Here is a 17,586-nt window from a genome sequence, read left to right on the forward strand (position 1 = left end):
CTAATTATGTTATTTTCAACTTTAATCGGTTTGATATTACTTTTAAAACTTGTGGTTTTCAAAGATTTAGCAATAATTTTCCAATCATTAAAAAAAAATTGTCACTGCTTTTAAATTTTTTTTACAATTTGAATTACTTTCTAGTTAATTTTATCAATATTTCTGAAAAATAATTTCAAATCTGTATATGAATTTGATCTTTGATAAAAATTGTGTATTAAAACCTCAAAACCTTAGGCAGTAGGGACCTTTATTCACCACGGCTTTTCTGATTGCTTAAGTTTTTTTGTGGAAGAAACATGCAGAAAGTAATTGAATCGATTGTTAAATGCAATAAACATTCAACTTCATTGGTAATGCCCCTTTTCGGATATCATCCATCACCAGACTACAATGTAAAATTAAATCCGCTGAATGGCTTCATTTTTGTAGTTAAAATTGCATAACACATAAAACACAACAAACACTCAGTTCACAAATACGCGTTGAAACTTTGTAGGCCTGCAACACACTACACACAAGCAGCTGTGTTGTTTACTACCAACCACAAAAACAAAGTATCCCACATCTAATTTGTGTCGGTCATACAGTTAAAGTGTAATTTTTAACTGTAAATGTTCATTTTGGCCAAAAATTAATGACAATTTGGACTCATTATGTACAAAAAAATCAAACCACAATTACAACAAAGAGGAAAAAACATTAATAGTTACTGGTTTTAGCCTAAGATATTTTTGGTACTCCAGCGATAAAACAGAATATGTAGGCTTAGATTCCCACACCGGTGGATTGGAAGACGTGGTGTGATTGAGTGGCCGGCTCGTTCCCCTGACCTAACTCCGCTTGACTACTTCCTATTGGGCTACGTTAAGGACAAAGTGTATTGAACTCAGCCTACAGATCTGAACGAACTCAGACATAGGATATCACATGAAGCTCAACCTATTCCACGAGAATACATACAAAATGCAGTAGCCGGCTTTTATAACCGGTTAGCACATTGTCAGACGGCCGAAAGGAAACATTTTGAACATCTACTTTTAAATGAGTTCACTAAGTATTCCCCTTAACTTCTAACAGCTACAGTATTAGTTATTTCTTATGTAATAATGGTATTTAACATTTTTTTAACTTTGAACAGTGATTTCTTCCTACTGGATCAACCTTTTGAAGTCCGGTTTGTGGCATTGTTTTCATTTCAACTAGACCTTTAAAATGATGTACAACTCAACATAGGCTGTCATTAAAGATTTTCTTATAACCCCCGACGGGCCGTCCCCCAAAGGTGAAATCTGACCACCATGTACACAGAAAAGTAGCTTACAATTTCCAGTAACGGTATACCAAATTTGGTTGTGATATCTCTTGTCGTTTAAAAGTTATAAAGTCGTCCTAAGACTTAATGGTCACCCTGTATATATATATATATATATTGAGTAAAATCATTTAACGCGATTGATTGTTTTCAGCCAGTGGCAGAGGAACCGTTCAGGTTTTCTATGGAGTTGGACGACTTACCAAAGGAAACTTTAAAACAGTTCATCTTCGAGGAGACTGTGACCTTCAAGCAGAGGGATCAGAATATCTAGTGTGACTCAGGTAACCATGGGACTAGACCATTCATTATACAGAGTGTCCTTAAATTACTCCATAAAACTTCACTAATTGATTTGTCAGGTCAAAATAAGTAAGAAATGTTGCATAAAGTATAGTCCTATATTGCCTAGTTTACAGTTTGTTTTTTTTTATAAAGGTATAAAATTCAAACTTTCCAAAATGTCAAATCTTATTAAGAAATGTTTTGAAATGAAGCTTCAGAAAAATATCATATTGTTTCAAAATGGCATCTGTATAACATTTTCAAACTGTAGTAACTTAAAAATGGGAGGTTTTATTACAAATATATAGGGTAGTGAAATATAGTTCCGTACGCATTAAGTAGTGACGATGTGCCTGTAGCAATACCTATTTATCCCACTGCTCAAGTAAAACACATAGGTTAACTTTTTACTTACAAAAGCTAAAATAATGTTTTTAGTATGGTTTTAAAGCTTAAAAACGTGCCTTCACAACTAACACTGACTAAAGTACCACAATGCATTTTAGAGGTATTTCCTAAGGTGATAAATAAAAAATTTTTCGTTTCCATTTGTGAAGTAACTGTTTTATTCTTAATGTTAAAGTTCCAAAGTACAAAATAAAATAATTTCAAAACAGCATACTTTTAACATTGACTTATGTTGAAACTGTTAATTCACGATCTATTTTGCTGCAACTAATGTTACGACTTGAACTCGCTATGTTCGCGACGATACTGAAATATAACAGCAAATAATCACTTGCAGTAACTTAAACAAGCAGGAGAAAAATAAAAGAAGAACAGGGAAATGTTCTGCAAGGCAAACCGATTCGGACCATTTATATGGGAGGTGTGGTTTGGCCAGCGAGTCGATTTGGGCCTCTTGTACTGAAGAGGGTTAATTTTAGATGAACAATTTGATATCAAGTTTATTATACTATGACAAATAATACTGAGTGCCATTCCTCACTTGAAATACACTAATCAAGTTATTAATGTTGTTTGACTGTTGATTAATAATCAGATGATTGTTGTATTTAACAGATTTACTAACAACTCATTGTCGTAATTTTGAACAGTTATATGAAATTTGTTTGGATGCATTAAATGTTGTTTTCCCGAGTTGGTCTATGAATTTTGCTTTATTTACTTATGTATTATAACCAAATTTTACTTTTGTATTTAGTTTATGACACCACGAGATTGCATATCAAGGTAATATATCCTGCTCTAATACAGACATACTATATTTTTTACATACTTCCAGAGCCATTTATCACTGTGTGATGTTTAGATACATACTTACCTCCAGAGCCATCTATCACTGTGTGATGTTTAGATACATACTTATCTCCAGAGCCATATATCACTGTATTGTTTACATACTTATTTATTCCCAGAGCCATCTATATATAACTGTATTATGTTTACATACTTACTTATTCCCAGAGCCATCTATCACTGTGTGATGTTTAGATACATACTTACCTCCAGAGCCATCTATCACTGTGTGATGTTTAGATACATACATACCTCCAGAGTCATCTATCACTGTGTGATGTTTAGATACATACTTACCTCCAGAGCCATCTATCACTGCGTGATGTTTAGATACATACTTACCTCCAGAGCCATCTATCACTGTGTGATGTTTAGATACATGCTTACCTCCAGAGCCATCTATCACTGTGTGATGTTTAGATACATACTTACCTCCAGAGCCATCTATCACTGTGTGATGTTTAGATACATACTTACCTCCAGAGCCATCTATCACTGTGTGATGTTTAGATACATACTTATCTCCAGAGCCATCTATCACTGTATTGTTTACATACTTACTTATTCCCCATCTATATAACTGTATTATGTTTACATACTTACTTATTCCCCATCTATATAACTGTATTATGTTTACATACTTACTTATTCCCAGAGCCATCTATCACTGTGTGATGTTTAGATACATACTTACCTCCAGAGCCATCTATCACTGTGTGATGTTTAGATACATACTTACCTCCAGAGCCATCTATCACTGTGTGATGTTTAGATACATACAGTGTCGCTAAAAAGTTTAGGGACAGGCTTAAAAAAAACACAAATTTCTGACAAAAGTTTGTTTTTAATGGAAACAAATATTTAAATTATACAAAATAGTAAAATGGACATGAATACATACAAATCAGTAATCAATAGGTCCTCCATTAGCTTTATAACATTCTTTGATCCGTTTTGGCATCGAATCAATGAGTGTCAGACAGTCTTCCTTCTTGATACTCCGCCATATCTGTGCCAACATGAACTTCAGTTCAGCTTTGTTCTTGGGTTTGTTCTTCGCTAGACGACTGGCCATGGTATTCCATAAATTTTCTATCGGATTAAGATCCGGGCTTCGTGGTGGCCACTTCAGAACCTCAACATCATGATTACTGAACCATTCTTGTGTGTGTCTTGATTTGTGGCACGGTGCATTGTCTTGTTGAAAGATGTAATTTTCACCAAGCAATTTATTGGCAGATGGTAACATGAATTCTTCTAGAGTTTGACAATATTTAATACTGTTCATTGTGCCTTCAACGAACTGAAGCTCCCCAGGACCCTCACTTGAAATGCAACCCCATATCATTACTGCTTCGCCACCGGCCTGAACTGCAGGCGCTACACATGCTGGTAGAAATTTTTCAGTATTGGTACGTCGTACCCTAACTCTGCGCCTTGGAAATAGTTCAAAACGGCTTTCATCAGAAAACAAAACACGCCGCCAAGCATCTTTTGTCCACCCTAATCGAGCCTTGCACCAAACTTGGCGTGTCTTTTTGGCCTTGTCATTTAACAAAGGTTTGCGGATAGCGTAAAATGATTTCATACCTGCATCTCTAAGTCTGGAACTCACAGTTGCTACACTCACATTGTAACGATCATCATCTTGTTTCATGCTGCTTAGTAAATCAGGTGCACTTGTATTTCGGTCCTTTTTGCTCATCACGAGTAGCTTACGATCCTGCCGAGGCGTGGTTTTACGTGGCCTACCACTCCGCGGGGCATCAATCACGGTACCGGCTAGGTTAAAACGTCGCACTGTATTTTCAACACATGTTTTAGACACATGTAACTTGGATGCAATTGTTCGGTATGAACTACCGGTTTTATACATACCGATAACTTGCCATTTAATGTCCTCGGACACAGATGAGCGGCCCATAATCACAGCTTTAACTTTCACAAAACAGCGAAATAAACAAATCACAAAGAAGATTGCAGTACAACTGTCACAATGGCAGTGTGGAATGCGCGCGCAGGCTTGTTTCACAAAACAACCGCCAGAGGAACAATGACGTGCAGACCGCATGTCTGTAAATGAAGGCGTCTACTTGTAGAAGCGAAATTAAAACTCATATTTTTTGTTATAAAATGTTCGAAAATAAAATTTTATTTGTACCCTGACCAGTTGAGTACAAAATTTATTTGTAACATGACATATTTTTTTAAATGATCATCATATTATAATAAAAGTACTGTGCAAGTTTCATTACAATATGGCAAGCCGTTAAGAAGTTATAAAAATAAAATATCTAAAAAACAAGGTTTTTTTGGCAGTTCCTTAAAATACATTAATGCATGCTTCTTCCACATTTTTGGAGATAAAATATTGAAATTTTGAATAAAAACTTGAATTGATGTCCTTAAAAACAGCCAACAATCAATAGCATTGAGAAATTAGTTAGTTTAGGGCCAACTGTAACATTTCTCTTTCAGACAGGTGTCCCTAAACTTTCTAGCGACACTGTACTTACCTCCAGAGCCATCTATCACTGTGTGATGTTTAGATACATACTTACCTCCAGAACCATCTATCACTGTGTGATGTTTAGATACATACTAACCTCCAGAGCCATCTATCACTGCGTGATGTTTAGATACATACTTACCTCCAGAGCCATCTATCACTGTGTGATGTTTAGATACATACTTACCTCCAGAGCCATCTATCACTGTGTGATGTTTAGATACATACTTATCTCCAGAGCCATCTATCACTGTATTGTTTACATACTTACTTATTCCCCATCTATATAACTGTATTATGTTTACATACTTATTCCCAGAGCCATCTATCACTGTGTGATGTTTAGATACATACTTACCTCCAGAGCCATCTATCTCTGTGTGATGTTTAGATACATACTTACCTCCAGAGCCATCTATCACTGTGTGATGTTTAGATACATACATACCTCCAGAGTCATCTATCACTGCGTGATGTTTAGATACATACTTACCTCCAGAGCCATCTATCACTGCGTGATGTTTAGATACATACTTACCTCCAGAGCCATCTATCACTGCGTGATGTTTAGATACATACTTACCTCCAGAACCATCTATCACTGTGTGATGTTTAGATACATACTTACCTCCAGAGCCATCTATCACTGTGTGATGTTTCGATACATACTTACCTCCAGAGCCATCTATCACTGTGTGATGTTTAGATACATACATACCTCCAGAGCCATCTATCACTGCGTGATGTTTAGATACATACTTACCTCCAGAGCCATCTATCACTGTGTGATGTTTAGATACATACTTACCTCACCTTCAGAGCCATCTATCACTGTGTGATGTTTAGATACATACATACCTCCAGAGCCATCTATCACTGTGTGATGTTTAGATACATACTTACATTAGAGCCATCTATCACTGTGTGATGTTTAGATACATACTTACCTCCAGAGCCATCCATCACTGTGTGATGTTTAGATACATACTTACCTCCAGAGCCATCTATCACTGTGTGATGTTTAGATACATACTTACCTCCAGAGCCATCTATCACTGTGTGATGTTTAGATACATACTTATCTCCAGAGCCATCTATCACTGTATTGTTTACATACTTACTTATTCCCCATCTATATAACTGTATTATGTTTACATACTTACTTATTCCCAGAGCCATCTATCACTGTGTGATGTTTAGATACATACTTACCTCCAGAGCCATCTGTCTCTGTGTGATGTTTAGATACATACTTACCTCCAGAGCCATCTATCACTGTGTGATGTTTAGATACATACTTACCTCCAGAGCCATCTATCACTGCGTGATGTTTAGATACATACTTACCTCCAGAGCCATCTATCACTGTGTGATGTTTAGATACATGCTTACCTCCAGAGCCATCTATCACTGTGTGATGTTTAGATACATACTTACCTCCAGAGCCATCTATCACTGTGTGATGTTTAGATACATACATACCTCCAGAGTCATCTATCACTGCGTGATGTTTAGATACATACTTACCTCCAGAACCATCTATCACTGTGTGATCTTCCAGAACCATCTATCACTGTGTGATGTTTAGATACATACTTACCTCCAGAGCCATCTATCACTGTGTGATGTTTAGATACATGCTTACCTCCAGAGGCATCTATCACTGTGTGATGTTTAGATACATACTTACCTCCAGAGCCATCTATCACTGTGTGATGTTTAGATACATACATACCTCCAGAGTCATCTATCACTGTGTGATGTTTAGATACATACTTACCTCCAGAGCCATCTATCACTGCGTGATGTTTAGATACATACTTACCTCCAGAGCCATCTATCACTGTGTGATGTTTAGATACATACTTACCTCCAGAGCCATCTATCACTGTGTGATGTTTAGATACATACTTACCTCCAAAGCCATCCATCTATCACTGTGTGATGTTTAGATACATACTTACCTCCAGAGCCATCCATCACTGTGTGATGTTTAGATACATACTTACCTCCAGAGCCATCCATCACTGTGTGATGTTTAGATACATACATACCTCCAGAGCCATCTATCACTGTGTGATGTTTAGATACATACTTATCTCCAGAGCCATCTATCACTGTATTGTTTACATACTTACTTATTCCCCCATCTATATAACTGTATTATGTTTACATACTTACTTATTCCCAGAGCCATCTATCACTGTGTGATGTTTAGATACATACTTACCTCCAGAGCCATCTATCACTGTGTGATGTTTAGATACATACTTACCTCCAGAGCCATCTATCACTGTGTGATGTTTAGATACATACTTACCTCCAGAGCCATCTATCACTGTGTGATGTTTAGATACATACTTACCTCCAGAGCCATCTATCACTGTGTGATGTTTAGATACATACATACCTCCAGAGCCATCTATTCCTGTGTTATGTTTAGATACATACTTACCTCCAGAGCCATCTATCACTGTGTGATGTTTAGATACATACTTACCTCCAGAGCCATCTATCACTGTGTGATGTTTAGATACATACTTACCTCCAGAGCCATCTATCACTGTGTGATGTTTAGATACATACATACCTCCAGAGCCATCTATCACTGTGTGATGTTTAGATACATACTTACCTCCAGAGCCATCTATTACTGTGTGATGTTTAGATACATACTTACCTCCAGAGCCATCTATCACTGTGTGATGTTTAGATACATACTTACCTCCAGAGCCATCTATCACTGTGTGATGTTTAGATACATACTTACCTCCAGAGCCATCTATCACTGTGTGATGTTTAGATACATACTTATCTCCAGAGCCATCTATCACTGTATTGTTTACATACTTATTCCCCATCTATATAACTGTATTATGTTTACATACTTACTTATTCCCAAAGCCATCTATCACTGTGTGATGTTTAGATACATACTTACCTCCAGAGCCATCTATCACTGTGTGATGTTTAGATACATGCTTACCTCCAGAGCCATCTATCACTGTGTGATGTTTAGATACATACTTACTTCCAGAGCCATCTATCACTGTGTGATGTTTAGATACATACTTACCTCCAGAGCCATCTATCACTGTGTGATGTTTAGATACATACTTACCTCCAGAGCCATCTATCACTGTGTGATGTTTAGATACATACTTACCTCCAGAGCCATCTATCACTGTGTGATGTTTAGATACATACTTACCTCCAGAGCCATCTATCACTGTGTGATGTTTAGATACATACCTACCTCCAGAGCCATCTATCACTGTGTGATGTTTAGATACATACATACCTCCAGAGCCATCTATCACTGCGTGATGTTTAGATACATACTTACCTCCAGAGCCATCTATCACTGTGTGATGTTTAGATACATACTTACCTCCAGAGCCATCTATCACTGTGTGATGTTTAGATACATACTTACCTCCAGAGCCATCTATCACTGTGTGATGTTTAGATACATACTTACCTCCAGAGCCATCTATCACTGTGTGACGTTTAGATACATACTTATCTCCAGAGCCATCTATCACTGTATTGTTTACATACTTACTTATTCCCCATCTATATAACTGTATTATGTTTAAATACTTACTTATTCCCAGAGCCATCTATATAACTGTATTATGATTACTCCTAGTGCAATCAATCTATATCTGAGTTGATATTTAGCTGCACCAACATCTTCTGAATCTTCCTCTGTGGCTCCAATTATGTTTATATGGTGTAACCACTTTAAAGTGTCCATGCTCGCTTATGCATTGATGGATTTCATTAGAAAAAGTACTGTTGGAATTGTTATAAAATTTTCAAAATAGTTGGTATCTTGTACATTTTTTATAACTGATGTAATACAGTTGTGCCTATAGAGAGATAAAATGTTTCCTGCTCCCCGGCTTGTGCAAAGTAGTTTAGCTCGCTTATTTAATAACAGATTTGGTTGAAACAAGTACCATTGGAATTGCAATAAATTTATCCAAATAGTTGGTGTATAGTAAATGTTTTATAACTGTACTGGATTTTTTTGTTATTTGACATTGAGCATTTTCAACGGGCATCATTTTGTTAACATTAAAGAAAATAACAATTTTTTTAGAGATAATAATTTGTTAATAAAAAGTACAAAATGGTGGTTAGCAGTTAAACAAGACATTTCTGGACCTATTGTTATATGATATTTTTAGTTTGGATTGCTGAGTACTATCAGCGACAGAAGTTGGTACACCCTCTTGTAAATACCCTGTATATATATATATATATATATATATATATATATATATATATATATATATATATATATATATATATATATCAATCAATCAATCAATCAATCATATATATATATAGTATAAACCAAGCAACAATCAAGAACAATCCCATAGGCATAATTTAAGCAATATACTGATAATGAATGTAATGCATTGTTTGTGTTACGTTGCAGGTCGCAAGAAGGTTCCAGTTGTCTGTTACATTTCTTCTCACCTCCTCTTGTTCGCTGTGCCCACCACTGGACTCTATGTGTATAGTGTAATTTTCCATTGTTACGTTATTTAGCCCCGGTCGGGCGACTTACGTTCCCCTCCCCTACCATCACAACACGACCCACGTGATTTCAATGGCCTAATTAAAACAATATATATCAGGAAATCCACATTAGCTGTTTATTTTGTCTCGTTATAACTTGGGTTTAGTGTGACAAAGGTTAGTTTTCCGTCGTACATTCCTCAGTTGTTGTAGTAAATTAGGGTTAGATCGGTAGTGCTGTTAACAGTTTTTAAAGGTGCATAAAATTTTAACTTGAAAACAATGCATTTTGAAGCAAGTGGTTCCAAATCTCGATCGATGTTCTACGTTTGTATCATACTTGAAAATGTTCACTAGCCGATCTTGCAAACGTTTAAGAATCGCACTGTCATTAAGTCTTGGGTTCTTGTTTAAGGCTTTACGAAGAATATCTGTGCATGTTACTGCTTCGGTGATTAGTGTAATTGTTTTTGCCTTCCATAGCAAAAAAATATTAAATTTTTGCATAAAGCTAACTTTACACTGTAATATTTATATTTTTATATCCGATCGTTTTTAACTTGGATTTTTTTTAAATATTAAAACGTGAATCCTACACGGATTTGGAATCAGCTGCAGCCACCTAACGATGATAAGTAGGAAAAGTCAGTATTTGTACAAATGTGTATATTTAGGTGTAAATTGTCCAGTTCTAGAACCGGACATGAGACGAACAAAGCGAAGGCGGGGCTATTTATTTATTATTTACTCATTAGAACAGATGTGGAAAAAGTGTAGCATACCGTTGATTACTTATCTAGGTTATGTCTTGTGTTAGTCGTTTAGCGAGTGATCAGAAAAAATGTCTTCCTTTACTGTACATGTTTATTGTCCTATCTGAAGATTTTAAAGAATAACGAAAAAATGTAACATTTACACAGTGTTAGACAGTAAACTAATAATTGATGCAAAATTCTTCAAAAACAATCTGTTGCCTTTATCAAAAAAAGCTGGAATGACAGAGAAGGGATTTATTTTATTTACGGAACAAATTGTGTAGTAGATACTGGATTCAGTTGCACATTTAGTTTATCATCAACCATTGATTTTTTTCAATTACTAATTTTTAATTGAACAAATGACATTAGTGCACCCATTGAAATGTTGGGTAATTGTGACTGGGAAATGTTGTTTGTGACACGGAGTCGTCTTCATTGTTCCAACACTCTGACTACGGAACGCTGCAGTGTTTGGTGCTGGCATACACAACATACACTGCTACTGTAACCTTTGACAGGGCACATTTTAATCTTTGCATCACTTTACAATGTCGGGTACGTTTTACTGGATATGTGATTGGAAGACGCAGTTTTATTATTGTTTTTTTATTGTCCAATTTCATCACCAAATGTAACTAACTCTGCACTACATTACAATGTTGGCCAAGTTTTACTGGGAAATGTTGTTGAATAATTAGTATTATATTATTAAAATGTTATGGTTAAATTTAATCTGTGTACCATATTACAATTGTTTCCATTGGGAGTTCATATTGAGTATTGAAATTATTGAGTATATTGGAATTACATGTTGATTACAATTGTTAGCCAGTTGGTATTACAAAATTAAATGTACGCCCTCCATTGTGATGTTGTCATTTTTATCGGAAAATGATTGTTGAATAATAGTAGGTGTTTTATTGGTCAATTTCATCACATATTTAATCTGTGCACCACATTGCAATGTTTGGTCACTTTTACGGGAAACTGTTGAATATTGTGTAATTAAATTATGACTTTGATTGTTGATGTTATTTAAAACAAATTTAATACCCAAACAATCCATTTTTTCACTAAAGTGTATTTCTTGATGATTTTATGATTGATTTATTTGAAACGTATTTAATGGAATTCTTGTATGTTCACGGGATGAAGTCAAAGAATGGAAAAGCGAATAAATAATTTTTTTAATTCTTTCTTAAACAGTGTACGCAACGTGTTCTCTACGCGTGTTTTGTCTGTGTATTTGACTTGTTACTGTCTAATGTAGGAATTTCTGCGATGATCACATTTCATGAGTAATAAAATATTGAAACTTCTCAGTGTTCCTTAATTTTTTGTATTCTCACGTGACAACTGTGTCGGCTCTCGAATCACGTAATCTCGGTGTAGTTGAATATAAAAACCTTTGATAAGTGTTGTAAGTTTTATAAATAATAAATAAGCATTTATTAAATGTACAACACAGTCGACTTCTACCTTGTCCATTAAAAATGAAATCATAAAATCAGCACTTTATAAAATGTTCAATAGTGAAGTTAATTAGACATTATGACTGTTCTCAAAAACTTTGCCTTCATAAAAATTGTTATCAATTGATATTTCACATAAGTGCATTGCTGTTGTCGTTTATTAGATTTACTGCAACAGTAGAGTTTTAGAGTCTGATAAATAGGTCATCTTCTTGACAGCCAGCTGATATACCCAGTGCACTGTTGTTGTGTTGATTTTTGGGTGAAAGTTGTTTGAATAGGTTTTATTGTGTTACGTTATTCAACAAAAATCATTATTTCCCTGTTAAATCAAATTTGTAATTAAAATATACATTTAATCTCATTTATAGAATTATTACAGTTAATTTTAACTTAAACCCTGATATCTTTTAGATGCAAAAATATAACTAGCAAACTCGGTTCTTGGCCTTTTCAGAAGCGACAAAAAATACTTTCAAATCAATAAAATGTAAATAAACACATTTTACTCGTGTTATATTATTCTGTATACATCTCCTAATTCGCTCTCAAATAGGAAAACATTTAGGGAAATGTTTATATTTTTCGTACACATGTGTGATATATAATATATGAACCTGTCGGAATTAAAGACAGGACTCATCCTTATCAGATCCTCTTTTAAATGGTTCATTGTTTCTCTGGCGTTAAAGTACACAGTGATGTATATTTTAGATTTTTGTTACTCTAGCGTGTACTGAGCACAACATAAATTTCAGTGGCATCGGTAGAGTATGTATTGTGTCTAAGTTTGAACATATTTCTCCATAGAGTAAAATTGTCATTATATATGTTACTCTGTGAATATTTTCTTGTAATTGTACATTTAAGGTCTTATTCTATGGTATAGTAATTAATTGTATAAATTAGTGATTTATCATCATCTAGATGTGATTTCTTTGGCATTTTCGATGGACATGAAAATTGCCACAACTCTTATTTTTACGCATAGTAATCGGAGTCTGTGGTTACTATCATTACTAACAGTAATCGCGTAACAATCATTCAGGAATTTTAAAAGCTTGATTTGATTCAAAATTTGTTACGCTCCAATTTCTGACCTTATATTCCACTTAAATCTAGTCCTGTACAACAATTTGTTGGTTTTGTTCGGTTCCGTAGCTCAATCAAACTTTAAAAGTTCCTGCGTGTTGTTCGGAATTACTGGAAACTTAGCTTACAATATTATTATCGATTTTACATTTTTACATATTACAGAACTTTTATGTAATTTCAAAGTGAGTAGTGTTTGCTATTCTTATACAATGTTACAACTCTGGCAGTCGTAGCCATGGCACTCAACTTTGACTAAGAATGAAAATCTGTACACGGAATCGTATTACATAACGTTGGTTTAACCACCCCTGTACTACGCTAAAATATCTCCATGTTTTGTGAAACATTAGCTTTTGAATTGATATTATAGGATTGTTCTGTAACCAGTGTTAAATTTACAACATGCATAATTATATTGCCACTTGAATGATAATCAAGTGTTGTGAAATTCAAAAACTGTAGTTTAGTACAGGACTTTGTCAACACAGAGATAGAAAGTTCAGCATTTCAACACGGCTGTTTTACCTTCATCGTACTTGTGTTCTTCATTCTTTCTTCAACTCTTCTCCCCTCTTCACAGTATTGTCTTATCGAGTCTTTACCATCCTTCTCAGATCCTGCCTTCCTTTATCATTAATCCCATTTCATCCTTATTTTGTCTTTTAGTGGTTATTGCTATTACTTTCTCTCTCTCGCTGCAACTTTTGTTCTTCTTCTCACAACTATCTTTCCACTTTACTTCTTTCTTTGGTGTTGTGTCATTTTTCACTCCGGTATTATATTTTTACTCTTACTAACCCTGTAATACATTGATTAAGTTTCCAGTGCATCTTTCTCAACTGTTTGTTCTAAGCATTTCATTCCTTCTATTTTTGTCAACCCTGTACCCTGTATATACCTAAAATATTGAATGAACTTTTCTTTCCTTGTCTGTTCCTTTCACAAAAATAATCTTCCTGCAGTAATGTATCTTTGTAATATTATTTTTGTCTCACTAAATGCCATTGCACCCATCTTCTCTAACCATGCTTTCAGTCGTTCTTACATCTCTTGGCGTATTCGACTGTGCTTAACATTGTGTTGACAATACTGTAGCTCGTATCAAACGTTGAGTCGGGTGCCAAGGTCTGCCGTCTGCCAGTCACTGTTGAATAGTATTCTAATGTAGACCTCCTGTTACCAGTTGTAAGGGCTACCTGAGGGTGTTACGTGCACTCTGGTTACGCCAAGTCACTCTCGGTTTCATGTTCAGTATTATTATTATTATACATCAGAATACATTGTTGTGCTATTACCTGTGTTGAAATCACTTTTTTATTAAATATCAAATGGATGCTCGCCTGTTTCTCATTTAAACACCCATTTTTCTCGTAGTATAAAACAGCTGTACGTTGAGAAATGTATAAAGTCACAGTCTTGTTAATGTTGAGTTTAGCTCCACTTGCCTATTACTGTGGAATCTGACGCTGTCTCAGACTTGACTCCTGGAATTTGGAGTCATGCTAGTCGGAAGAGATCCAAAAACGTTGGTGAGGCAGAAGCTTCAAATGAACTCCCCACATTCCAGATACTGGATTAAGGGGTGTGTGTGTGAGGAGATAAACTCTCAGAACCCTCTCACTGTAGGTTCACTGTCTTACAGTATTTGAATTGTAAAAAGGATTCTTAGAATTGTTAAAAATCATTTAATACAGTCAACTCCAGATTATCAATCATGATATATAATAACCATATTTCAGATTAACTGTGATTGCTTAATTAATATAAAAAGTATTATACATTTTGATAAATTGTTCTAAAAACAGAGAGTACATCAAGTAAAGTCCAAAGCCCGACCTAAAAATAAGAATTTTCTATTATAATACCTGATACCAGGTTTTTCCCTTTAGCATTCATCTCTGCTAAACAACCCCTTTATAATGATGTACATCTTGAGCTAAGCTTACAGTAAAAACTGCTTGAAGACAATTCTCCATTGATGTCTACTACCTTAAAAACTATTTCTTATGTCCAGTATTTTAACACCATACAATTACCACTGTGTAAAAGAGCTTGCTAAAGAAAATTCAAAACAAAATTAATCAAATATTTGTATAAATTTTTATTTATTATAATTTTATAGTATAGACATTGAGTCATCATTTATCACAATACGAGCCAATCTCACATGTGAAAGGAGACGGTAATCTTACAGAAATTCCGATTCTTGTAAAAAACCTTAGTTGCCTTACCTTACTTACGAGTTAAGTATCCTCTTCCAAAATAAGGTTTTGCCGCATTTTCATTCACTCCAGAAGTTGCTGTAGAAGTTGTGGTGAATCGACCCAACGTGTGGGACAGGTGATAACGAGTCAGCCCATAACATGCGAGGGCAAGGCAAGGGCAACATGTCCGGCGAGTGGCTGAGGCAGCTGGGCAATACCAGGTATCCATTGGTTATCTTGCACGTTCCAGCACTCTACTTTATCCAGTGCAGAGTTGTGCTTCGTGGACATCCCCCCCAGCACCATACAATACGCAGAATGTGGAGTGTCACCTTCTACAAGATCAACAAAGTGAAACTCATTACAAACGTAGATACATGATTATACATGACTAGCCGAGAGTGAATGAATATTATTTTCACAGGGCAAAATATTGATTTTTTTACATTAATTCATTTTAAATTGAATTATGGTATAGAAAAATGGGGGACTGCTGACAGTATACAATCATTGAACCTAACACAAAACCACTTCATAAGAATAATTGCAAAAAAGAAAAGATATGAATCTGCATTAACTATTTATAAATATCTAAGATTATTACCACTAAAATATTTGTTTATTCAAAGTATTAGAAATTTTCTATGAGAAAAGTGGAAACAGGAAAGACAGAGATTACCAAAGAACAAGAGGTGATATACTGGGGCTGTTAGTCCGAGAGTGGAGTCCAAAGGTAAATAAGTAATTATTTTAAAAAAAGGTTTTCTTTTTTAGGGGGCCAAAGTTATCTTTTGCCTTTTGAAATAAAAAATTATAAAAATAGTAAAAATCTTAGGAATAAAATGAAAAATTGGCTTTTAAATTTTGTTAATATTAATAACTTTTTTCAAATTTTAGTATAGAAATTTGTACAGTTTTATATTAAATGTTTTTAATTTGTAAATTTATAACGAAAAAATGTTATGTTTAGAATAACTGTTAATTTTGGGGTATGCACACTGCAGAGTAACCGCACGATTTACTTGTTAAGATTCGACTGAACACTATACAATTAAGCACAACTTTCAGTTGAGCTAGCCACGCTTACTGGATACTGAGGCTAGTAATTCCTACCAGTACTGATGTCAATTTTTGTTACAGTATATTTTCTGGAACAAAGTATATTTTATATTCTGTTTATTAATAATTTATTGCCCATAACATGCCTTTAGTGAGAACGGCAAATTCAAAGCAAACATTGAGTCTTGCTCCATTTCATCTTCTGCTCAGTGAATCATATGTAATCTATCAATGTCACAGACTTAAGTCCTGGAATCTGGAGTCCATGTTCGTCTGGACAAACATTGGTCTTGCTCCATTTCATCTTCTGCTCAGTGAATCATATGTAATCTATCACTGTCACAGACTTAAGTCCTGGAATCTGGAGTCCATGTTCGTCTGGACAAACATTGAGTCTTGCTCCATTTCATCTTCTGCTCAGTGAATCATATGTAATCTATCACTGTCACAGACTTAAGTCCTGGAATCTGGAGTCCATGTTCGTCTGGACAAACATTGAGTCTTGCTCCATTTCATCTTCTGCTCAGTGAATCATATGTAATCTATCACTGTCACAGACTTAAGTCCTGGAATCTGGAGTCCATGTTCGTCTGGACAAACATTGAGTCTTGCTCCATTTCATCTTCTGCTCAGTGAATCATATGTAATCTATCACTGTCACAGACTTAAGTCCTGGAATCTGGAGTCCATGTTCGTCTGGACAAACATTGAGTCTTGCTCCATTTCATCTTCTGCTCAGTGAATCATATGTAATCTATCACTGTCACAGACTTAAGTCCTGGAATCTGGAGTCCATGTTCGTCTGGACAAACATTGAGTCTTGCTCCATTTCATCTTCTGCTCAGTGAATCATATGTAATCTATCACTGTCACAGACTTAAGTCCTGGAATCTGGAGTCCATGTTCGTCTGGACAAACATTGAGTCTTGCTCCATTTCATCTTCTGCTCAGTGAATCATATGTAATCTATCAATGTCACAGACTTAAGTCCTGGAATCTGGAGTCCATGTTCGTCTGGACAAACATTGAGTCTTGCTCCATTTCATCTTCTGCTCAGTGAATCATATGTAATCTATCAATGTCACAGACTTAA

The 17,586-nt window shown here is 35.1% G+C and overlaps 2 protein-coding genes across 11 annotated transcripts in view; one reads left to right on the top strand and one right to left on the bottom strand.

The window, feature by feature from the left end:
• Positions 1–14,568, top strand: part of LOC124367387 (mitogen-activated protein kinase 1) — a 317,508-nt gene extending 302,940 nt beyond the window's left edge. Inside the window, exons 8-9 of the mRNA XM_046824163.1 lie at positions 1,470–1,599; positions 9,823–14,568. Of these exons, the coding sequence (XP_046680119.1) occupies positions 1,470–1,589 (120 nt within the window). The 3' untranslated portion in view covers positions 1,590–1,599; positions 9,823–14,568. The remainder of the gene's footprint in view (positions 1–1,469; positions 1,600–9,822) is intronic.
• The window catches only part of LOC124367384, an 80,702-nt gene that overhangs the window by 963 nt on the left and 62,153 nt on the right, over positions 1–17,586 (bottom strand). For 9 of the 10 annotated variants that reach the window (XM_046824154.1, XM_046824151.1, XM_046824152.1 and 6 more), the window contains one exon: positions 15,308–15,769. In XM_046824154.1, the coding sequence (XP_046680110.1) occupies positions 15,582–15,769 (188 nt within the window). In that variant the 3' untranslated portion in view covers positions 15,308–15,581. Of the gene's footprint in view, positions 1–15,307; positions 15,770–17,586 lie in introns of those variants that run through there. The other variant, XR_006922890.1, reaches the window with a different exon arrangement.

Source organism: Homalodisca vitripennis, chromosome 8 (genome assembly GCF_021130785.1).
Source record: "Homalodisca vitripennis isolate AUS2020 chromosome 8, UT_GWSS_2.1, whole genome shotgun sequence".
In the NCBI taxonomy this organism is placed as follows: Eukaryota; Metazoa; Arthropoda; class Insecta; order Hemiptera; family Cicadellidae; genus Homalodisca; species Homalodisca vitripennis.